Genomic DNA, 26,222 nt, shown 5'->3' on the forward strand with positions numbered 1-26,222 from the left:
ACCACACGGATGTCGAAAAGCCTAACATAAGTCACTGTGTAAAATTAGAGCGAAATCGGATTATAAATGTGCCTTTTATGGGGCCAAAACTTTAAATTGAGAGATCGGTCAAATTTGGGTCAAATCGAAGAGGGCTGTCGAAGGGCCTAACACAACTCACTGCCCCGGGGAAATCGTATATTAAATGTGGCCCTTATATGAGCCCAAAACCTTAAATCGAAAGATCGGTCTATATGGCTGCTATATCCAAATCTGGACCGACCAGGACCAAATTGCAGAAAGTTGTCGGAGAGCCTAACTCAACTCACTGTCCCAAAGTTCGGCAAAATCGGACAATAAATACGCCTTTTTATGGGCCCAAAACCTTAAATGGAGAGATCGATTTATATGGCAGCTATATCCAAATCTGAACCGATCTGGGCCAAATTGAAGAAGGATGTCGAAGGGCCTTACTCAACTGACTGTCCTAAATTTAAGCAAAATCGGATAATAAATGAGCCTTTTATGGGCCCAAGACATTAAATCGAGAGATTGGTCTATATGGCAGCTATATCCAAATCTTAACCGATCTGTGCCATATTGTAGAAAGATTTCGGGGAGCCTAACACAACTCACTGTCCTATATTTCGGCAAAATCGGATAATAAATGAGCCTTGTATGGGTCCAAGACATTAAATCGAGAAATCGGTCTATATGACAGCTATATTAAAATCCGAACCGATGTGGGCCAAATAGAAGCAGGATGTCGAAGGGCCTTACTCAACTAACTGTCCAAAATTTCAGCAAAATCGGATAATAAATGCGCCTTTTATGGGCCAAAAACTATATTTCGAGAGATTGGTCTATATGGCAGCTATATCCAAATCTGGACCGATCTGGGCCAAATTGAAGAAGGATGTCGAAGGGTCTAGCACAACTGATTGTCCAAAATTTCACCAAAATCGGATAATAAATGAGGCTTTTATGGGCCTTAGACCCTAAATCGGCGGATCGGTATATACCGGAGCTATATCAAAATATAGTGCGATATAGCCCATCTTCGAACTTAACCTGCTTATGGACAAAAAAAACTGTGCAAAGTTTCAGCGCAATATCTCAATTTTTATACCCTCCACCATAGGATGGGGGTATACTAATTTCGTCATTCCGTTTGTAACACCTCGAAATATGCGTCTGAGACCCCATAAAGTATATATATTCCTGACCGTCATGTCATTTTAAGTCGATCTAGCCATGTCCGTCCGTTCGTCCGTCCGTCTGTCTGTCGGAAGCTGGCTTACTTTCGAAAGAGTAGAGCTAGCCGCTTGAAATTTTGCAAAAATAATTCTTATTAGTGTGGGTCGGTTGGGATTGTAAATGGGCCAAATCGGTCCATGTTTAGATATAGCTGCCATATAAACCGATCTTGGGTCTTGACTTCTTGGGCCTCTAGAGGCCGCAATTCTCGTTCGATTTGACTGAAAGTTTGCACGTAGTGTTTTGGCATCACTTCCAATAACTATGCTAAGTATGGTTCAAATCGGTCTATCTTTTATATAACTGCCATATAATCCGATCTTGGATCTTGACTTCTTGAGCCTCTAAAGGGTGCAATTCTCGTCCGATTTAACTGAATTTTGCACGTATTGTTTTGGTATCACTTCCAATAACAGTGCTAAGTATGGTTCAAATCGGTCTATCTTTTGATATAGCTGCCATATAAACCGATCTTGGGTCTTGACTTCTTGAGCCTCTAGAGGCCGCAATTCTCGTCCGATTTGACTGACATTTTGCACGTAGTGTTTTGGTATCACTTCCAATAACTGCGCTATGTATGGTTCAAATCGGTCTATCTTTTGATATAGCTGCCATTTAAACCGGTCTTGGGTCTTGACTTTTTGAGCCTCTAGAGGGTGCAATTCTCGTCCGATTTAACTGAAATTTTGCACGTAGTGTTTTGGTATCAATTCCAATAAATGTGCTAAGTATGATTTAAATCGGTTCATAATCTGGTATAGCTATCATATAAACCTATCTCGGATCTTGATTTCGTGAGCCAATAGAGCGCCTAATTCTCATCCGATTTGGCTGAAATTTTGCATGAGGTGTTTTGTTATGACTTCCAATAACTGTGCTAAGTATGGCGTAAATCGAAATAGAACCTGATATAGCTGCCATATAAAACGATCTGGGTTCTTGACTTCTTAAGCCTCTAGAGGCCGCAATTCTCATCCGATTTTGATGAAATTTTGTACAACGGCTTCTCTCAAGACCTTCTACATACGTGTCTAATATGGTCTGAATCGATCAATAGCTTGATACAGCTCCCATATAAACCTATCTCCCGATTTTGCTTCTCGAGCTCCTACAAGGCGCAATTTTTATCCCAATGAACTGAAATATAACACAATGACTTCTACAATGTTCAGCATTCATTTATGGTCCGATTCGGAGTGTAACTTGTTATAGCTTCAATAGCATAAAAGTTTTTATTCCATATTATTTGTTTACCTAAAAAGATATACCGCGCATAGAACTCGACAAATGCGATCCATGGTGGAGGGTATATAAGATTCGGCCCAGCCGAACTTAGCACGCTCTTACTTGTTAAAGTCTGTGATTTCAATAGATAGACGGACAGATGGAAGGACATGGCTAGCTCGTCTTTTTTTTACGCTGATCAAGAATATATATACTTTATAGGCTCGTAAATGGATATTTCGATATGTTGCAAAAGGAATGACAAAATGAATATACCCCATCCTTCGGTGATGGGTATAATGAATGAACCATGTCGTTCTCCCAGCACATAATATCTTACAACTCTTACTGGATTTTAAAGATAACAAACCCAGGTAATGCCATGGGGAGGTCAGTGTTCACTGTTGAGATAAAAATCGGTACCAAGCCAAGGATTGAACTCTTCCAAGTTAAACCCACTAGGAATCGTTACTTGGTATGTCACCCTTTATACATATTTAGCAAATTTAAATTTATACCTGTATAAACAGAGTGGGGAGTATGCAAGGTTCGCATCGGCCGAATATTTGTTCACGAATTAAGTTCCACCAATAACCCTTTAATGGAAATGTTTAAGAAAATTTATCACCTACCTTTTTCAAGAGGTTCTTGCAAATTAACACAATATGTCACAAAGGTCCTCACACTCAAATTATATCCTTGTAAAAATTCCCGATGAACACAATCATGTATTTGGCTTTCATAAGCAACGATTGCATTCTGACTTTGAGATATTTTATGGAGCTTCGAAGCCATTCGCATGTTTGTACTTCTATAACGCAATGCTTCTTTTGATTTTATTGATATATTGTAAGAATTTGAAGAAGTCGTTTCACATTTGGCTGTACATACACCACGATACAGCTGATCATGGCGATAGCGAAATTGATAGGAATTTTGAAACTGCCAAATCTGTTGCCATAGTTTTGAATTATAATTCGCTTCTATTTCGACGTAGGCCACACAAAAGGAGGCATTTGTCTGCAGTAGACATTGATCATAATCGTCTGTTTCATATAAAGGTGGCATTTTATTATAAGTTGTCACTGAAGAATGATAAGAGCATAGTTTAATGAGTTGTTCGATATTATTTTCTGACTATTTTATTTCATTAGATTCTTACCGTCAATGCCACCTTTGCATACACTACATAAACCTGCCATTAAGAATATTCGAAAGACGCAAGTTATTGGAACCATTTTCGACGCTCTAACGTTTGAATTGTCACTGAGAAGCTTTCAAAAGGAGTGCCTAGTTTTAAAAAGTTTTCCAAATAATTATATTAGAAAATATTTCCTAAGTCTGTTTTGTGCGTTTTGTGATTTGCATGTTTAAATAAAAATTGAACCTAATTTAATATGCATTATAAGTGGACATTACGACAATTTGTTTATTTGCCAAACATGGTTTATCATCTGTGAGTACGTCAAATATATAGTGAAAGCAAACGAAAGTCCATAGAATTACAGTTTAGCTAAGTGATGTTGCCTGTGTTCAACTGTTTGATTTTATCTGTAAGAAACAAATTTTGCAAGCAGCGAGTAGTAGCTGTATTCACTTCATCAGCCTTTTTTATACCCTCCACCCTAGGATGGCGGTATACTAATTTCGTCATTCTGTTTGTAACACCTCGAAATATGCACCTGAGACCCCATAAAGTATATATATTCTTGATCGTCATGTCATTTTAAGTCGATCTAGCCATGTCCGTCCGTCTGTCCGTCCCTTCTTCCGTCCGTAATACTTATCTCAATGAACTTCCTATTAATGTAGGTCGGTTGGTATTGTAAATGGGTCAAATCGGTCCATGTTTTGATATAGCTGCCATTTAAACCGATCTTGGGTCTTGACATCTTAAGCCTCTAGAGGGCGCAATGGGCCAAATCGGTCCATGTTTTGATATAGCTGCCGTATAAACCGATCTTGGGTCTTGATTTCTTGTGCCTCTAGAGAACGCAATTCTCGTCCGATTTGACTGAAATTTTGCACGTGTTGTTTTGGTATTACTTCCAACAACTGTGCTAAGTATGGTTCAATGATTGGATATAGCTGCTATATAAACCGATCTTGGGTCTTGACTTCTTGAGCCTCTAGAGGGCGCAATTCTCATCCGGTTTGACTGACATTTTGCACATATGTAGTGTTTTGGTATCACTTCCAACAACTGTGCTAAGCATGATTCAAATCGGTTCATAATCTGGTATAGCTGCCACATAAACCAATCTTGGGTCTTGACTTCTTGAGCCTCTAGAGGGCGCAATTCTCGTCCGATTTGACTGAAATTTTGCACGTAGTGTTTTGGTATCACTTCCAACTACTGTGCTATGTATGATTCAAATCGGTTCTTACTCTGGTATAGCTGCCATATAAACCTATCTTGGATCTTGACTTCTTGAGCCAATAGAGCGCGCAATTATCATCAAATTTGGCTGAAATTTTTTACGAGGTGTTTTGTTATGACTTCTAATAACTGTGCTAAATATGGCGCAAATCGATACATAACCTGATAGAGCTGCCATATAAACCGATCTTCGATCTTGACTTCTTGAGCCTCTAGAGGGCGCAATTCTCAACGGCTTCTCTCATGACTTTCAACATACGTATCTAATATGGTCTGAATCGATCATCGATCGAGCTTGATACAGCTCCCATATAAACCTATCTCCCGATTTTGCTTCTTGAGCCCCTACAAGCCGTAATTCTTATTATAAGTTGTCCGAATGAACTCAAATATTACACAATGACTTCTACAATGTTCGGCATTCATTTATGGTCCGAATCGGACTATAACTTGATATAGCTCCAATAGCATAACAGTTCTTATTCAATATTCCTTGTTTGCCTAAAAAGAAATACCGCGCACAGAACTCGACAAATGCGATCCATGGTGGAGGGTATATAAGATTCGGCCCACGCCTTGATATAGCCCTCATAAAGACCGATCCGCCGATTTTGGGTCTTAAGCCTATAAAAGCCACATTTATTATCCGATTTTGCTGAAATTTGAGAGTTGTGATAGGCCCTTCAACATTTATTGCGGCGCATTTATTTTCCGATGTCGCCGAAATTTGGGCAGTGAAGTGTGTAAGGCCCCTCGACATACTTCTGCAATATGGCACAGATCGGTCCATATTTGGATATAGGTTAGGTAAGGTTGAAAAAAGGGTGCAGATATTAATCCGCCTCATGCCACAATGGACATACACCTAAGCAAGTAATCGGCTTGTGTGCGCCCTAAAACCTATAAAGTAACCTCTAAAAAGAAAATTTTAAGTTAGGAATTCCGTGATACTTACAAAATCCTTAATTGTTTTCAATACCACTCCCCTAAGTTGGTTCATGTCTGATATTGTGTCTCCACCTAAGTACCGATATCTGTTGGACGCGAAAGCCGGAAAGACTCCAACGTCTCATCATCTTCCCCGCATGCCCTACACATGCTATCACTTGCCGCACCGATTTTACATAAGTGAGCTCGTAGCCTTATGTGTCCCGATATGATACCAATAGCTATACTGACTTCCATCTTACTTTCTTTCAGTAATATCTTCGACTTCTCACGATCTGGATCTCCCCATAGGATTTTCGTCGCCCTACCGACCGTTTCGCTGTTCCACAATGTTGCATGTGCATTCGTCGCCCACTCCCTTAACTCGGACTGCGTCGACCCAAAAGGCCTCGGGTTAACCAAGTTTATTGACGGTAGTCCTCCGGCCTTCATCCCAAATCGTCTGCCCTTTTATTTCCCCTTACTCCGTTATGGGCCGGCACCCAAACGATGCGGATTTTCTCATCCTCAGAGAAGGCGTTAATCTCCTTCTTACACTGCAAGACTGTTCGTGACCTTACCATCCTGGTTGTTATTGCCCTTATGGCAATTTTTACTGTCGGTAAAGATGTTTAGACTTGACGTCCTCGCGTTAGCACCACACCACTTCACACATTCCGTGATCGCCCGGATATCCGCCTGCAGGACCGTATTATGTTCAGGCAGTCTAAAACAAATTTCAGTCCCTGGGTTCTCAATGTAAACCCCCAGGCCCACTCTGTCCTAGCTTTGATCCATCCGTGTAACATGATCTTCTAGATGACAATACAAGGGTTCCTTCAATTTGGATATGCTGCCATATAGACTGATATCTCGATTTAAAGTCTTGGCCCCATAAAAGACGCATTTATAATCCGATTGCACTGAAATTTGACACAGTGACTTATGTTAGGCTTTTCAACATCCGTGTCGAAAATGGTTCATATCGGTTTATTTTTAGATGTAGCTACTTAAAAGATCAATATTTTGTTGTACACAATTGAACAACAACTTGTACTTATTTGTATTTCGTTCGAATCGGAACATATTTCGATATAGCTGCTATGGGACATAAGGTATTCATTTTTCATCGAATTTTGACGAAAGGTGGTTTACATATATACCCGAGGTGGTGGGTATCCAAAGTTCGGCCCGGCCTAACTTAACGCCTTTTTACTTGTTACTTTATACGTTCTTGATTCTTGTTTGAACCGTTGAGTGGAGCGGACGTTTTGTTATTTCGCTCAGCAAGAACTTTTCTGTAACTCGTAATAGGTCATTTTTTTCGAAGAAAATTTTAAGTCACTCAAGGATAGCTATGATAGTGGTATCCATTAGGCGGTTGATGATCTGCGTCTGTTTCCAGTGGAGCAGCAGATCTAGAGCTCGGGAATAGGCTCAAAATGGACTCCAAAGACCCAACAGCTGCTGCTGATATATCAACTGGTGGAGCGGCTGCTCCAGGCTCCACTAGCCGACAGACGACTGGTTAACAGGGGCTTTTGACGAAGACACTTCGTTCGAGTCTAAGGGATAAAGCCGAACCTATTCATTCTTAGCATGCCTATAATTTGCCTAGGCCATCGATCATCCTCCTCAAACCAACACGCTCTTTAAGGTTGGAATAATAGAAGTCGCATCGCTCTCAGGTTTATTGAGAGGCTTGGTCCAAATGATCCTAAGACTCTCACTGATAGGGAGAGAGATTCCCTAAATTGGGTTTGGGAATTCGCTGCACAGGCTACCTCAAAGACTACACGTCTAGATTTGGAAACTGTACCGCAGTCAGCCAAAAGGCTGCGGTCACCTGGAGGGCATCTCATGCCTGAAAGAGCTGCAACTTTGCAAATTTTGCTCATGAACATTCCACTAAGGAACAGGGACTAACTTCTCACCTATCAATGAGTGCTGTCCGATTCAAGTTTAAGCTCAATGATAGGGGGCCTCCTTTTTATAGCCGAGTCCGAACGGCGTGCCGCAGTGCGACACCCCTTTGGAGAGAAGTTTTACATGGCATATTACCTCACAAATGTTGCCAGCATTAGGAGGGGAAAGCGACCGCTGCAAATTTTTTCTGATGGTCTCGATAGGATTCGAACCCAGGCGTTCAGCGTCATAGGCGGACATGCTAACCTCTGCGCTACGGTGGCCTAAAAGAACTAGGACTAACAATAATAAGATTGGTTCAAGAACCTTTGCTAATGTCGCTAGTGACAATTTGTTGATGGCAGTTATCGACAAGGGAGAAGAACAGGACTGCATAAATAGGAATAATTGAAGTGGGATAGTCAATGAACTGTCATCAGTATACTCCGATGTTCTTGCGGAATTTCCTGGGTCTCCTCCAGCTTGTGACGATGCAGGCTGGTATCGGGGCCAAAATCAGACTAATTGCCTTCGGCTCTCAACTCTCAATTGAAATGTATCGTAGTGCGCTAAAAAAGATTGGTGAGATCTGGACACGGGCAGCATTAGATTTAGTCAAGAATGAAGATATTCCTTCTCGACTAATAGCGCATGCTTGGATACCAAGGATTCCCTAAAATCCTGAAACCGTACTTGGAAGACTAAGGGAATGTAATCCCAATCTTTCAACCACCGACTGGAAGGTTGGTAGATTGGATGAGGCTGATGGTGACCGGAGTCCTGCAGTATTCGTATCGAGGCAGGGGGGATGGCATTGAAATGGGACCCGACAAGCTCTTTGTAGGTGGGTCATCAATTTGGACTGGGCTCAAGGTGTGCGCCATCGGGGATGCACGGAACTCAAAAAGTACTTCGACAGCAGCAGCTATTCAAGCATCTAAGGACGAATCGTCCATACCGCCAGTGTCCAGAGGAAGAGTGGTTCCACAGATTTCTCACCTGCCCCTGGATGCGTACGGAAGCTCATCATGACAAGATCTAACGAATCTTGTGAGGATGAATTCCTGGCGGAGTCAGAAGACGAGACAAACACATCAGTGGTGGAAGTTCTGAACCCTGACTATGGTCCGGTTTCTACAGATAAATCTCCAAAGATCCTTCTGTTGGCAGAGGGATTTGACTTGGTTCTTATCCAGGTGTGTGGAGGAATTGTCCGTGGACTAATAATTCCGTTCAGGGTGCGGAGAATGGGAGACCCAGAGCTTGTATTCTTGCAAAGAGTAGTCTAAATGTTTTTCTTCTTCCGTAGCTAAGCACTGAAGATTCAGTAGTAGCCAGCCTTGAAATAAATAAGTCTTATTCTTGGCTGACTTTCCTATATATGGCACACCATTTACAGATGCCGCCTTCAAATCTTTTGTTTCAATCAGCCGCTTCTGTAGGAAAGAGTCGCATTGTAGGAAGTGGTGCTAATGCAAATCTCCAGATATGGTGAAGTTCGGATCTCAACAAAAGGGGAGAGCTGCTTTGTAATAAAGGGGATAAACCGACCTTTATTACCAGGAACAGACAGAAGGTACTAGATATTACCTTTGTGTCGGAAGATATAAGCGCAAGAATATGCGACTGGGAAGTGTTGGAAGACCACAGCTTCTCTGATCATCGTTATATTAGTTTCAGCATTGGAGCAAAATACTGCAGAAGTAGTCCCTCGGCTTAAGAGAAGAAATGCGGATTGGGATAAATTTCGGCGCAAATACTGCACGTCTATGCCTTCTACGTAGACCAGAAAAGGAAGTGGCAACTGCAAAGGATATATACATAGTGGTCAAGCGGATTACGAAGGCCCTGAATGACTCGCTTAGGTCAGCATGTCCTAGAGCCAAACCATGGGGCAAACAGCGACCGCCATGGTGGACCCCAGAGCTGGTTGGCCTAAGGAAGGGCCGCAGAAAACTCTTCAACAGTGCAAAAGCCACAAGAGCACCACACGATTGGGACATCTCTAAGGCTGAGCTAAGAAAATATAAGGCCGAGCTGAGAAAGGCTCAGAACAAATCCTGTGTAGAATTCTGCAGCTCCGTGGAAGATACATCTGAGGCCTCTAGGCTAAGGAAGATTCTGTCCTCGAGACCTATTACGGTGGGTTATAGTCAGAAGTCAGAGAATATATGGGCAATGTCTAGTGAGGAAACACTAGCACTATTCGTTGATACACATTTCCCGGGAAATTCTTCAACAACGTGGCTTCAGAAGAGGTTGTTACAGATATGCATTCGTCGGAGGTTATTAGGGAAATTGTGTCTGAACCGAAAATGCTTTGGGCGATTAAAAGTTTAGATTCCTTTAAGTCGCCAGGTCCTGATGATGTATCACCGGTTGGATTACTAGCTGCATCTGATAGACAGGTTCCTTGGCATAGGGAGATATATTATGCTTGTATCAGCATGTCATATATACCTGTGGAATGGAGGGACACGAAGGTCATTTTCAGGACGAGGAAAACCTACCACACGTCCTATAAGTCTGTCATCCTTTATGCTGAAGAGTCTTGAGAGGTTGATAGAAACATATCTTAGAGCAAAGATCCCTGAAGATCGCCTGTCGCGGCTGCAGCATGCATATAGTAAAGGCAAATCCACTGAAACAGCCCTTCACGATCTAGTCGGCTACAAAGAGGGTTCTCTAGCTGTCAAGGAACATACAATGGTATCATTTCTCGACATTGAAGGTGCTTTCAATAATGTAAAGCCGACGGCAATCACGAAGGAGTTGGAGTTTCTAGGCATCAACTCTACCGTAAGAAAGTTTATTAATAACTAACTTACTAAAAGATGCATTACGGCAGGCTTGGGATCTGTGGATCTAAAAAGATTCTCAACATTTTTAGAAGTGAGACTTCTGGAAACCAATTTAGAGTCTTGTTGCATTTGATGGTGTTTAAATGAAAATAAGTAAGAGCGTGCAAAGTTCGGAACACTACGTGCAAATTTCAGCAAAATCAGGCAAAAATTGCGGCTTGTAAGGTCTCAAGAAGTCAAATCGAGAGATCGGTTTATATGGAAGCTATATCAGGTTACGCACCGATTTGGACCAGTTGTTGGAAGTAGCAACAGAACACCGCATGCAAAATTTCACATCATACACACAGGTGTTGAAACCCATTTCCCTCATTCGGTGCAAGTTGCTCCTTAAATAGCCATGGCCGGATTGCATCTGGGTTAGGTCCTTGTGGGCTCCTATTGCTCCAAAATTATCTATCGGGGATAAGACAATGTGCCCCGCTAGTCTCGTTTTGCCACCATTGTTGCCATCTCTCGACAATCTATATCAAAATTGTCATTTTGCGAAGTTTTCATGTTTTAGAAGAGTTTGACAAATTCCTATAGAAATACCTAAAGGTATGCTATGTATATCATAGGTCAAAAGACAGATCGTGTAGACTTTTTGCAAATGGTTGGTGTCACCGATAGATTTCGTTTGATCATAACTACCACTACATAACTACCATATAGATAACACAACTGTAGTAGAAACATTTTCCAATAGAGGTCATTTGCCTCATATCGCATGAAGATGAACATATACAATTGAAAGCACCGGAAATAGACATTACGATGTGTTACAAACGGAATGACAAAACAAGTAAAACCGATCTCCAGGCTAAATGTGTGCACTTTATAGAAGGCCGTAGCGAACTAATCTGGAGATGTATGTGGTGAAAATTGCTAAACTCACTAAACTGGCAAGTGCGTTAGAGTTGAGGCATCTTTGGGTCAAACAAATCTGTTTTATTGGGGAGGCACTATTTTTATACCCTCCGCCATAGGATGGGGGAATACTAATTTCGTCACTCTGTTTGTAACTCCTCCAAATATTCTTCTTAGACCCCATAAAGTTTATATATTCTTGATCGTCATGACATTTTATGTCGATCTAGCCATGTCCTTCCGTCTGTCCGTCCTTCAGTCCATCTGTCTGTCGAAAGCACGCTAACTTTCGAAGGAATAAAGCGAGCCGCTTCAAATTTTGCACATATACTTCTTATAGGTGTAGGTCGGGATTGCACATGGGCTATATCGGTCCATATTTTGATATAGCTGCCATATAAACCGATCTTGGATTCTGACTTCTTGAGCCACTACAGGGCGCAATTTTTATCCGATTGGGCTGAAATTTTGCATGAGGTACTTTGTTATGATTTCCCACAACTCTGATAAGTATGGTTGAAATCAGTTCATAACCTGATATAGCTGTCATATAAACCGATCTGGGGACCTGACTTCTTGAGCCTCTAGAGGGCGCAATTCCTATCTGATTTGGCTGGAATTTTGCATGAGGTATTTCGTCATGACTTCCAACAGCTGTGCCTAGTATGGTTTAAATCGGTCCATAACCTGACATAGCTGCCATATAAACCGAACTTGAATCTTGACTTCTTGAGTCACTAGAGGGCGCAATTTTTATCCGATTTGAAATTTTGCATGACGCGTTTTGATATGATTTCCAACAACTGTGCCATGGGTGTGTGGGTGAAATTGGAGAATAACCTAATATTGCTGTTATATAAACTGGTCAGGGGTCTTGATTTCTTGAGCCTTTAGAGGGCGCAAATCCTATCCGATTTCGCTGAAATTTTGCATGATGTGTTTTATTATGACTTCTTGAGCCTCTATAGGGCGCAATTATTATCTGATATTTGTGAAATTTTGTCTAACGGCTTCTCCCAACACCTTCAACATACGTGTCAAATATGGTCTGAATCGGTCTATAGCCTAATACATATTATATTTTAGTCATTCCACCACTTCCTTCATTGCAAAGATCTTCGTTTGATACACACTGCCAACAAAAAAAAAAACCCGTTAAACAAAATAATGTGTTGACAAAAACTCATACAAAAACCAGTAAGGAAGAGCAAAGGTCGGGCGGTGCCGACTGTATAATATCCTACACCTACCCTATAAGTACAATGTAGGAGCTATATCCAATTATGAATACAATTTCGATGGACATCGGCGATCAACAACGTTCAAACTGTAATAACTACGGTTGACAAATGAGAACATTTTTACAAATGACACAAAATCTGACGAACATATATATTTATGGGTGCTAAATCTAATTCTGCACCGATTTCAAGCAAACTTCTCAGATAATGTCGTAGTCGTCGAGGAAAGCGTGGTACAACATTTTGGCAAGATTGGTCAAATAATGCGCTTGCAGCGGCTCTTGGAGTGAAAATCTGGCTATATACATATATGACAGCTATATCTAAATCTAAGCCGATTTCTATGAAATTCGCTAGTAATATCGAGAGTGAAGGAGGCCACCATAGCGCAGAGGTTAGCATGTCCACCTATGATGCTGAACGCCTGGGTTCGAAACATGGCGAAGCCTTCAGAAAAAACTTTCAGCGGTGGTCTTCCCTCCTGATGCTGGCAACATTTGTGAGGTACTATGCCATGTAAAACTTCTCTCCAAAAGAGGTGTCGCACTGCGGCACGCCGTTCGGACTCGGCTATAAAAGGGAGGCTCCTTATCATTGATCTTAAACTTTAAGTTTACCCCTGTTCCTTAGTGGAATGATCATGGACAAAATTTGCATTTGCAACATCGTGAGTCATAAGAAAGTCATAACAAAAGGCCATTTTATTGCAATATTACTGCAAATCGGACGAACATATATATGGGAGCTCTATCTAAATCTGAACCGATTTCGAGCAAACTTCTCAGATTCTGTCACAGCCGTCAAAGAAAGCGTTGTACGAAGTTTCGGGAAGATTGGTCAATAAATGCGCTTGCAGTGGCACTAGGAGTAAAAATCGGGCGATATATATTTATATATATATATATATATATATATATATATATATATATATATATATATATATATATATATATATGAGAGCTATATCTAAATCTGAACCGATCTTCATGAAATTCACCAGTAATGTCGAGAGTCAAGAGAATCGGTTGACAAATGACCATTTTATTGCATTATTACTGCAAATCGGACGAATATATATATGGGAGCTATATCTTAATCTGAACCAATTTCTAAAAAATACACCGGTAATGTCGGAAGTCATAAGAAAATCCTTCCTGCCCAATTTCAAGAGAATCGGTTAGGTTAGGTTAAAAAGAGGGTGCAGATATTAATCCGCCCCATGCCACTATACATACACCTAAGCCAGTACTCGGCTTCTTGTGCACTCTAAAAACTATTAAATAACCTCTAAAAAGAAAATTTTAAGTTAGGAATTGTTTTCAATACCACTCCCCTATGTTGGGTCATGTCTGATATTGTGTCTTCACCTAAGTACCGGTATCTGTTAGACGTGAAAGCCGGGCAATGACAAAGGAAATGCTCCAACGTCTCATCATCTTCCCCGCATGCCCTACACATGTTATCACTTGCCGCACCGATTTTACATAAGTGAGCTCGTAGTCCTATGTGTCCCGTTATGATACCTACAGTTATACTGACCTCCTTCTTGCTTCCTTTCGTTAATAGCCTCGTTTCTCACAATCTGGATCTCCCATAGGATATTCGTCGTCCTACCGACCGTCCAAGTTTATTGACGGCAGTCCTTTGGCCTTAACCGCCAAATCGTCTGCCCTTTCATTTCCCCTTACTCCCTTATGGCCCGGCACCCAAACGATGCGGATTTTCCCATACTCAGAGAAGACGTTAATCTCCATCTTACAATGGAAGACTGTTCGTGACCTTACCGTCCTGGTTGTTATTACCCTTATCGCAATTTATTGTCGGTAAAGATGTTCACACTCGACGTCCTCGCGTTAGCACCACACCATTTCACGCATTCCGTGATCGCTCGGACCTCGGCCTGCAGGACCGTATTATGGTCAGGCAGTCTAAAACAGTTGTCAGTGCCTGGTTTTCAATGTAAACCCCCATCCCACTCTGTCCTCTAGCTTTAATCCATTTGTGTAACATGATCCTCCTGATGGCAATACTAGGGTTCCGTCAATCCAAGACTGTGCCGATGGCAGCAGTACGTCGCACTCGACTTCAAGGTTCATCTCAGGTATCCGATCGGAAACCTCTCCCCTTCCTTCCAGGTTTCCTATCCTCGCCTCGATTATACCGCGATGGATATATTCAATCCATTCTCCCATCGCCATAAGTCTCATAGCCGCAGTGGCTGCCTCACACTTAATCTGTATGTCAATGGGTCGGATATCTAGAATAGTCTCCAGTGCATTAGTGGGCGTGATCCTCGTCGCTCCGCCTATGCTAAGGCAACATGTTCTCTGAACCTGTTGTATGGTCCTTATCTTTCACTTTTTCTCCATACTAGTCCACCAAACTACTGAGGCGTAAGTAAGTATTGGTCTAATCACGCTCCTGTAGAGCCAGTGGACTATTCTAGGATTCAGGACCCATTTCGAGCCTACGGCCCGTCTACATAGTGCTCAACATCTGTCAGCCTTCTCAATACGTTCCTGAATGTGACACTTGCAATTCAGTTTCCTGTCCAAGATCACACCTAAGTATTTAACCTTGTCAGATATCGAAATCATCTTATTGAGGAAACGTGGTGCGTTAAATTGGCCCACCGTCGTCTTCCTCGTGAACAGGCATATTTCAGTCTTCTCTGGGTTAACATTGAGACCTCGGGTCTAACCCAGTCATATGTCATATGCAAGACCCTTTCGGCCCTTCTGCATAGCTCGTTCGGATCCTTACCACTTAGAAGTATTATAACGTCGTCTGCGTAGCAGACGGGTTCAAATCCCTCCTCAGTCAGCATCCGTAATAGGTCATTTATGGTGGTCACCGATAGGAGTGGAGATAAAATGCCCCCTGTGGCGTGCCCTGTGTCACTTTCTCCCTTATATTTATGCCATTGGACACAGTCCAAGGACCGGGTCCACCCGGTACTGGTCTAAGGATTGGATCAGTGTGTCGCTCCGCCCATTGTTAAAAGCCCCCTCAATGTCAATGCATGCCGCCAGTGTGTACGTTTTGGAAGGATTCGAAGGATTCTTCTATTTTATGCACAACCTCGTGCAGGGCAGTCTCCACCGACCTTCCCTTGACATTGACATGCTGTTTGTATTTGAGCAGTTCGCTGGATGTTATACTCTTTATCATGGTATTCACAACACATTCCACGGTTTTGAGTAGAAAGGACGTAAGGCTTATAGGTCTGTAGGCCTTTGGTGTCGCATAACTTGCCTTGCGGGCTTAGGTATAAACACCAACTTGCCTCCTGCCAGGCTTTCGGAGTATATGAAAGTCCTAGGCACGCTGTGAAAATTTTTGCCAGACGAGGCGCCAGATAGTCTGCAGCTTTCTGTAGTAACGCCGGAAATATTCCATCGGGTTCGGATGACTTAAATGGTTTGAAGCTCCTCAAGGATTCCTTCACCATAAATTCCGTAATTATAAACCTTCGATCAACGTCATTATTCCAAAATTCTGGTGTCTCCGTGAGTTTGGAAAATGGGTTTTCATCAAAAACCTCAACATGTCCTCCGTTGTCATTGCTCTCACTTCCATATCGTCCACTAAAGTTTCAGTTTGGACATAGGTTTTTGAGAGACAATTTATTATCTTGGCGGCGTCATCAACGCTATCGACCTGTTTGCAGAAAAGCTTCCAGGAGGCACGTTTTGCCGCTCTGGTAATCTTATTGTATTCCTTGAGCCGTGTGTAATACACATCCCAATATACTTCCGCTTTTTTACGACGTGCTCTGTTAAAAGGTCTGTGGACCCCTTTCCCAATATTGCGAATCTCCCCGGTCATTAAGGGTTTTTCTTTGGCCGATTTCCTTTTCCGAAGATAATCGGTTAACAAATGACCATTTTATTGTAGTATTACTGCAAATCGGACGAACATATGTTTGAAAGCTCCAAATCGGACGAACGTATATATGGGAGCTATATCCAAATCTGAACCGATTTTTTCAATTTCAATAGGCATCGTCTCTAGGCCGAAAAACATGCCCATACCAAGTTTGAAGACGATCGGATGAAAACTGCGACCTGTACTTTGTACACAAATAAACATGGGCATACGGACAGACAGACGGACATAACTATATCGAATCAGAAAGTGATTCTGAGTCGATCGGTAAACTTATCAGTGGGTCTATCTTTCTTCCTTCTGGGTGTTACAAACAAATGCACTATGTTATAATACCCTGTACCACAGTAGTGGTGTAGGGTATAATTATTGCTTTTGGCATTAATCAAAATTTTATTATTATTCTGTTTACTTAATTTTATATACTAAAGGCATCAGTACCTCTTCTTTAACTACCCTATATAACTACTCTTAATTAATCTCGTTTTTATTTAAAATACGAGAATAGGTTCATGAGAATTCCAGAATTGTTTCAGGCAATCATTATGTGTGTCTGGCTAGACACTTGATTTTGGCATATCAAACGGAATCAATTTCACTGGCCAAAAATAATTTTTTTTTGAACAATACTGGTTTCTACTATTTTGATTTCACTCGGAAGCATACATTGTGAAAATTGGGAAGCCAACAAATTAGATCAAAATATTTGCTATTGTGGGCGTGGTGTGCTGCTGAAAACAAGCATTTTCTTATTATTTTAGAAAAATCTTAATTTTTGAATTGTTGTGCAGAATGAAGTTACGATTTCTCGCAAATTACTAAGATAATCGATTGAATTTTTATACCCTCCATCATAGGATGGGGGGTATACTAATTTCGTCATTCTGTTTGTAACACCTCGAAATATGCTTTTGAGACCCCATTAAGTATATATATTCTTGATCGTCATGTCATTTTAAGTCGATCTTACCATGTCCGTCCGTCTGTCTGTCGAAAGCAAGCTAACTTTCGAAGGAGTAAAGCTAGCCGCTTGAAATTTTGCACTAATAGTTTTTATTAGTGTAGGTCGGTCGGGATTGTAAATGGGCCAAATCGGTCCATGTTTTGATATAGCTGCCATATAAATCGATCATGGGTCTTGACTTTATTGACTATGACAGAATATTTGTTCCACTAGCCGAACGTAGAATAGCGTTCCAAGCGCCTCGATCTTCTGCGCTCATTCTAAAATCTCTGACACCAAGTTTCGAGATGTCTCCCACCACTTGATCTTTCCATCGGGCTTTTGGGCTTCCCGGTATGCGTGTACCACCGTGTTTGCCTTCAAAAGACTTCTTTGCTGGAGCTTCTTCATCCATTCTGACAACTTGACCTAGCCAACGCAGACGTTGTATTTTGATGTGTGTAACTATGCTATCGTCGTCATACAGCTCATGCAGCTCGTGGTTCATACATCGCCTATATTCTCCATTAACGCAAACCGGTTCATATATTTTACGAAGAATCTTTCTCTCAAATACTCCAAGCACTGCCTCATCTGCTTTCACAAGTACCCATGCTACAGAACCATATAACAGCACGAGTAGTATCAGTGTCTTGTAAAGTGTAATCTTCGTCTGTCGAGAGGTGACCTTGTTTTTAAACTACTTACTTAGTCCAAAGTAGCATCTGTTTGCGAGTATTATTCTTCGCTTAATCTCAAAACTGGTGTCATTCGTTTCAGTTACGGTGGTGCCGAGGTTGATAAAGTTACTGACTATCTCAAAGATGTGGTTCCCAACTTTCTCCATGTTCTTTATCTGCTCGGTTGTGCAAGGCGTTTTGGGAGTTGAAACCATCTATTTCGTCTTATCTCCATTTACTGCCAGACCCATTTTCACATTTACTACTTCCGGTGACCGACCTATGATATCGATGTCGTCGATGTCATAGGTCGTATAATCTTCTCCAGCAGGATATTAAAGAGATCACACGTTAGGCTGTCTCCTTGTCTGAAACATCGTTTGGTATTAAATGGTTCGGAGAGATTATTCTCCTGTTCTTACTGAGGAACGCATATCAGCAAGTATCATCCTGCAGAGTCTTATTAATTTTGCAGGGATACCAAACTCAGACATGGCTTGAAATATCTTTGAACGTAAAGAAGTATCGAAGGCGGCTTTGTAGTCAACAAAGAGATGGTAGGTGTTGATTTGTCCTTTTCGGGTCTTTTTCAGGATTTGGCGCAATATGAATATCAGGTCTAGGGTGGATTTACCAGGTTACCGCATTGATAGGGCCCAATTATCTCATTGACTTTAGGTTTTAATCTTTCACACAGTACGCTCGAGAGTATCTTGTATGCGAAAGGGAGGAGAATTATTCCTCTGTAGTTGGCACATTCCGTCTTGTTTCCTTTCTTGTGTACGGCACATAGTATGCTGAGGTTCCAATCATCGGGTATGCGTTCTTCTAGCCAGATTGCGCAGATAAGCTGATCCATACGCCTTATCAGCGTGTCGCCTCCGGTCTTAAATAGTTCAGCAGGTAACCCGTCGGTACCTACTGCCTTGTTGTTCCTGAGTAAGGTCACTGCTACTTGGACCTCACTCTGCCTAGGAGGTAAACATTCTATACCATCAACAGGGATTGGTTCTGCGGCATCCTCTTCGCCGCCAACGTCGGACACTAGCAGTTGGGTAAAATGTTCTTTCCATATTCTCAGCATGATATCTGTGTCAGTTACCAGATTTCCTTCTTTGTCTCTGCAGGTGGATGTGTCCGTCCGTCTGTCCGTCCGTCTGTCGAAAGCACGCTAACATTTGAAACTAGCCTCTTGAAATTTTGCAAAAATACTTCTTGTTAGTGTAGGTCAGTTGGGATTGTAAATGGGCCGAGTCGGTCCATGTTGTGATATAGCTGCCATATAAACCGATCTTGGGTCTTGACTTCTCGAGCCTCTAGAAGGCACAATTCTCGTCCGATTTGACTGAAATTTTGCACGTGGTGTTTCTGTATCACTGCGCTAAGTATGGTTCAAATAGTTTTTGTTTGATATAGCTGTCATATAAACCGATGTGGGGTCTTGACTTCTAGAGCCTTTAGAGGGCGCAAATCCTATCCGATTTCGCATGAAATTTTGCATGGCGTGTTTCGTTACGACTTTCAATAACTGTGCAAAGTATGGTTCCAATCGGCCCATAATCTGATATACAGCGGTCAAAAAAAGTATTCATCATTCAATGTTTTTTTTTAATAAGTCTACAAAAGACAATTGGAATAAAAACATATTAAACTAATGATGCAGTAGTGCTTGTGTGATATATATGTACACAATTTCATTGTTTTTAAAGAAAAAAATAGTATTTATTGGAACAAAAAGGGCCATTTTACAGCTGAACACAAAAAATTAAACAAAAAAAGTATTCATCATTGCAAAAAAACAAAAAAATAAATAACATAATTTAAAAAAATTAATACTTTGTTATTCGACCACCGCGTCTTATAACTTCTTTTAATCGGTTTGACATCGATTGGACTAATTTAGCGGTTATATTTTGGTCTATATTAGTCCATTCCTCCATTATCACCTGTTGCATTTGATTCTTGCTCGAAAAATTGCGCGTTCTCAATTTGCGTTCGAGATGTTCCCAAAGATGTTCAATTGGGTTCAAGTCGGGACTTTGAGGAGGAGTTTTAATGACTTTGGGGCAGTTATACAGCATCCACATCTTGGTATTTAAAGCAGAATGTTTGGGGTCATTATCTTGATAATATTGAAAGTTATTACCAAGCCCAAGTTTTACAGCACTATCTTTTAAATTCCTCTTTAAAATGTCAATGTAATACTTATGATCCATTACTCCATTAATAATTTCAAGATTTCCCGCTCCTGAAGCCGCCATACACCCCCAAACCATTAAACCACCTCCACCATGTTTTACAGTAGCAACTGTGTTTCGTTCTTCAAGCTCTGTATTTGGTTTTCTGTACACTATGACCTTTCCATCGCACCCAAAAAGATTAAACTTGCTCTCGTCTGCAAAAATGACTGTTTTCCAAAATGATTCGGGCTGTTTTACATACATTTTTGCGAAGTTTAGCCTTTTCACTCGGTTTATTTTATTTATAAAGGGCTTCTTACGTGCAGTTCTTCCTCTGTAACTATGCCTTTTGAGTGTATTTCGAATTGTTTGTGTAGTAACTTCCTTCCCTAAATATTCCATAGTGTTTTTACGAAGAATGGTCGCATTTGTCTTCGGAGTTTTCTGAACTTGCCGCACTAGCCAACGCACATCTCCAACTGAAAGTGCTTTTGGTCGACCAGATCTTGGTTTATTGTCAACAGTTTTCGTTTCTGTCCACTTTCTGATGATGGATTGTATAGTAGATCGTGGTCTATTTAATATTTCACTGATAGTTTTTTGAGTTAAACCATTCCTGTGGTGTTTTATTATCAAAACTTTTACCCCATCAGAAACCTCGTTTTGCTTACGACCCATTTTGACAAAAACTATATTTTCAATGAAATTAAATATTTGCTGTCAAGGGCAAAGCCTCCTTTACTAAATAAAACAGAAAAGGGGGATTCCCAAATAATATTTGAATTTGACTTTGATGATAGCACATCAATGATGAATACTTTTTTTGTTCTGTTTTTGGTGTTATTATATAAAATTGCATTTTTTGCGCTAATTAAATTTATTTTTTGAATTTATTTTAAAACATATTACGAAAAATAAACTATTGCATAAAACTACATTATTTGTTTACTTTAAATTTTCTTCAATTACCCAAAATAAGTGAATTTATTATCAATTTTGCTAATGATGAATACTTTTTTTGACCGCTGTAGCTGCTATGTAAACCGATCTGGGATCTTGACTTCTTTAGCCTCTATAGGAAGCAATTAGTATCTGAATTGTGTGAAATTTTGTACAACAGCTGCTCCCATGACCATGAACAAACTTGTTTATTATGGCCTGAATCGGTCTATAACCTATTACAGCTCCCCATATAAGGGAGATCGCTTTATAGGGGAGCTGTATTACTTTTACTTTTTGATCCCCTTAAGGGCGAAATCCTGATTCCATTTGGCTGAAATTTTACACAATGACTTCTACTGCGGTCTCTAACATTCATTCCATTATGGTTCGAATCGGACCATAACTTGATATAGCTCCAATAGCATAGCAATTCTTTTCTTTTATCCTTTCCTTTACTTTGTTTGCCTAAAAAGAGACACCGGGAAAAGAACTCGACAAATGCGATAGATGGTGAAGGGTATATAAGATTCGGCCCGGCCGAACTTAGCACGCATTTACTTGTTTTTTTTCTAGTTTTTTTTTCTTTTATTTTTTATTTTCTCCCACTGTGTCTTGTGGGGTTTTAAGGTGTGGGACACTAGACATAGTTTTGTATACATATATCTTTATCACATTTAATAGGAACATTCTAGCCAGAAACATTGACACACAGAACGCTAAAAATGGTTTCTTTTCCACAAAGCGAAATAAAAGAAGACAAAAGTTCAAACTTTTATAAAGCTATTCTTGAAAATTATCATAGTTGATTGGTTTGGTTTTAAGAAAAGAACTTTCAACATAAATCATAGTTTCCAAGCATCATAGACGTGAGTGAGGTATTATAGATTGGACAAAAATCGAAAATCGTTTGCTAATTTGTGAACTGTACCAGTTTGCAAAATGCGAAATTTTTTATGCCACACACAGACTATAAACATTTCGCTGTGGTTTTAGTAGTCGGTTTACAACAACGATATCCCAAATTCTTGTTCTTAAGTCGTTCCGTTTTTATGGGGAATTTTTAATTTTTGAATCTTTGATATGTTTGCATATTTGAGGAATTTTATAGTTTGCTATGATTCAATATAATACAGAGTCATTCGAACTTCCCTAGATCATAGGTGTTTTTGCGGATTCCAAGTGTGTTCTTTTCGGTCGATGAAATTGGAAGAAATTGTGGAAGTGCAAAAATTGTGGTTTTTTAAAAAATCTAATATGAGAAAGTTTGAAACCGCATGGAAATTTTTCTAATTCGAATCTTTGCAATACTTTCTATTGAGTGCATTTCGAAGTTTGAAAAAAAGAAAACAATCCCTTTACGTTATTCAAAACGCTAATGAGCAAAAAAACGGATGCGAAATGTATTTTCTTAACGTCAAACTATTGTTAATCCTGGCGCTGGCTGGAGCTGCCATTGGTCAAGTGCAATCTAATAGTAAGTGATATAAAATAACAACAGAATTCTACATTCAGTAGTGGCTCAATTCGAAAAAGAAGTTTTTTTTTTATTCCAAACGATGTGAAAGTGTTGACTTAAAGAAAGCCAATTTTTTTGCAAACTAAGCTGTTGACATTTTTGTTAAGTTATGCGATTCGATGTTTCAGATCATTATGCAATTTTATGGTAGATGCATAAAAATCTTTAAAAAGAAGTGAAAGTGTAAAAGCTGCTGAAGCACTGACCGCACTGCACGAAGCATAGCATTTGTTCAGTTCTTTGGGAGATACTTTTGTAGGCTCACACTATGAATTTTTATACCCACCACCGAAAGATGGGGCTTTATTCAATCTATCATTCCGTTTGCAACATATCGAAATATCCATTTCCGACCCTATAAAGTATATATGTTCTTGATTGTTGTAAAAATTGAAGACGATGTACCCATGGCCGTCTGTCTGTCTGTTAAAATCACCCTACAGTCCTTAAAAAAAAAAGATATTGAGTTGAAACTTTGCACAGATTCTTTTTTGTTCATTAGCAGGTTAAGTTCGAAGATGAGGGCGATATAGCCCTCATATAGACCGATCTACCGATTTAAGGTATCAGGCCCGTAAAGGTCGCAGTTATTATCCGATTTAACTGAAATTTGAGACAGTGAGTTGTGTAAGGTCACTTGGCATCCTTCTTGAGTTTGGCCTAGATCGGTCTAGATTTGGATATTGCTGCCATATAGACAGACCTCTTGAATTAAGGGCTTGGGCCCGTAAAAGACGCATTTATTATCCGATTTTACTGAACTTGGAGACAGTGAGTTGTATAAGGCCACTCGACATCCTTCTTCAATTTAGCATAGATCGGTCCAGATTTGGATATAGCTACCAAATGCCCATTTATTGGCCGATTTCGCTGAAATTTTGGACAGTGAGTTGTGTTAGGCCCTTCGACATCATTTATTCAATTTTGGTCCAGATCGGTCCAGATTTGGATATAGCTGCCATATAGAAGGATCTCTCGATTTAAGGCCTTGGACTTATAAAAGCCCAATATTTTATCCGATTTCTCTTAAATTTAGGATAGTGGGTTGTGTTAGCCCCTCGATATTCTTTTTGAGATGGCCTAGATAGGTCCATTTTGAAATAAGCTGCCACATAGACCGATCTCTCGATCTAAAGTCTTGGCCTCATTGAAGGCGCATTTATTATCCGATTTCGCTGAAATTTGACACAGTGACTTATGTTAGGCTTTTCGACATCCGTGGCTCAGATCGGTCCAGATTTGGATGTAGCTGCCAAAAAGACCAATATTGAACCAAAGGTGAAACTTGACTTGTGTTTATTAGTCCACTCAATGTCCGTGCCAAATTTGGACTAAATCGGACCATATTCGGATATGGGTGCATAAATAATGAAATTTTCACCGGATTATGACGAAAGGTGGTTTTCCCATAAACCCGAGGTGCTGGGTATACAAAGTTCGACCCAGCCGAACTTAATGCCTTTTTAGATCCTCCACCATAGGATGAGGGTATACTAATTTCGTCATTCTGTTTGTAACACCTCGAAATATGCGTCTAAGACCCCATAAAGTATATATATTCTTGATCGTCATAGGATTTTAAGTCGAACTAGCCATGTCCGTCCATCTGTCCGTCCGTCCGTCTGTCTGTCGAAAGTACGCTAACTTTCGAAGGAGTAGAGCTAGCCGCTTGAAATTTTGCACAAATACTTCTTATTAGTGTAGGTTGTCGGTTGGGATTGTAAATGGGCCAAATCGGCCCATGTTTTGATATAGCTGCCATATAAACCGATCTTGGGTCTTGACTTCTTGAGCTTGTAGAAAGCGGAATTCTTATCCGATTTGACTGAAATTTTACACATAGTGTTTTGATATCACTTTCAATAATTGTGCGAAGTGTGGTCCAAATCGGTCTATAACCTGACATAGCTGCCATATAAACCGATCTTGGGTCCTGACTTCTTGAGCATTTAGAAGGCGCAATTCTCAACCAATTTGACTGAAATTTTTCACATAGTGTTTTGATATCACTTCCAACACCTTTGCGAAGTATGGTTCAAATCGGTCTATAACCTGATATAGCTGCCATTTAAACCTATCTTGGGTCTTGACTTCTTGAGCCTCTAGAGGGCGCAATTCCTATCCGATTTGGCTGTAAATTTGTATGTGGTGTTTTGGAATCACTTCCAATATTTCTACGAAGTATGGTCCAAATCGGTCCATACCCTGATATAGCTGCCATATAAACCGATCTTTGCTCTTGACTTCTTGAGCCTCTAGAAGGCGCAATTCTCAACCAATTTGACTGAAATTTTGCACATAGTGTTTTGATATCACTTCCAACACCTTTGCGAAGTATGGTTCAAATCGGTCTATAACCTGATATAGCTGCCATTTAAACCTATCTTGGGTCTTGACTTCTTGAGCCTCTAGAGGGCGCAATTCCTATCCGATTTGGCTGTAAGTTCGCACGTGGTGTTTCGGTATCACTTCCAACATTTATGCCAAGTATGGTCCAAATCGGTCTATACCCTGATATAGCAGCCATATAAACAAACCTGGGATCTTGAGTTCTTGAGCCTCTAGAGAGCGCAATTCTCATCCGATTTGGCACAAATTTTGTACAACGGCTTCTTCCATGGCCTTCAACATATGTGTGCAATATGGTCTGAATCGACCTTTTCTTGAGCCCCGAATCGGACTATAACTTGATATAGCTCCTCCTCCGTCCATATTAATTATTCTTTTTTTGCCTAAAAAGAGGTACTGCGCAAAGAACTCGACAGATGCGAATCATGGTCCGAACTTAGCACGCTCTTACTTGTTACAAATTCTTCCTGACCGTTACAAATAGAATGACAAAATTGATATATCCCCATCCTATGCTGGAGGGTATGAAAATCTAAGCTTAAATAGGATAATTAACATGCCATCCAACTGACGGATATAATACAGACTGACGGATATAATACACCAGGCACTGACGAGGCTCTTACCAACCCAGAAATGCGTTTGCCAATGATGTGATTCTATGCCCGATTGTCTGATAAAACTGGTACCATGTTCGTTTTTTTAGCCTATAGCTGGCGCATTTATTATCCGATTTCGCTGAAATTTGACACAGTGACTTATGTTAGGCTTTTCGACATCCGTGGCTCAGATCGGTCCAGATTTGGATGTAGCTGCCAAAAAGACCAATATTGAACCAAAGGTGAAACTTGACTTGTGTTTATTAGTCCACTCAATGTCCGTGCCAAATTTGGACTAAATCGGACCATATTCGGATATGGGTGCATAAATAATGAAATTTTCACCGGATTATGACGAAAGGTGGTTTTCCCATAAACCCGAGGTGCTGGGTATACAAAGTTCGACCCAGCCGAACTTAATGCCTTTTTAGATCCTCCACCATAGGATGAGGGTATACTAATTTCGTCATTCTGTTTGTAACACCTCGAAATATGCGTCTAA

The 26,222-nt window shown here is 40.5% G+C and overlaps 2 protein-coding genes across 2 annotated transcripts in view; one reads left to right on the top strand and one right to left on the bottom strand.

Moving 5' to 3' along the window:
• Nucleotides 1-3,789, bottom strand: part of LOC106086630 (uncharacterized) — a 79,188-nt gene extending 75,399 nt beyond the window's left edge. The window contains exons 1-2 of the mRNA XM_059369844.1: nt 3,623-3,789; nt 3,093-3,545 (exon numbers count right to left, since the gene is read on the bottom strand). Coding sequence (XP_059225827.1) covers nt 3,093-3,545; nt 3,623-3,698 — 529 coding nt within the window. The 5' untranslated portion in view covers nt 3,699-3,789. The remainder of the gene's footprint in view (nt 1-3,092; nt 3,546-3,622) is intronic.
• LOC106081672 (O-acyltransferase like protein-like) overlaps nt 1-26,222 on the top strand; it is a 185,777-nt gene that overhangs the window by 123,858 nt on the left and 35,697 nt on the right. The window lies entirely within an intron of this gene.

Source organism: Stomoxys calcitrans, chromosome 5, assembly GCF_963082655.1.
Source record: "Stomoxys calcitrans chromosome 5, idStoCalc2.1, whole genome shotgun sequence".
Taxonomy (NCBI): Eukaryota; Metazoa; Arthropoda; class Insecta; order Diptera; family Muscidae; genus Stomoxys; species Stomoxys calcitrans.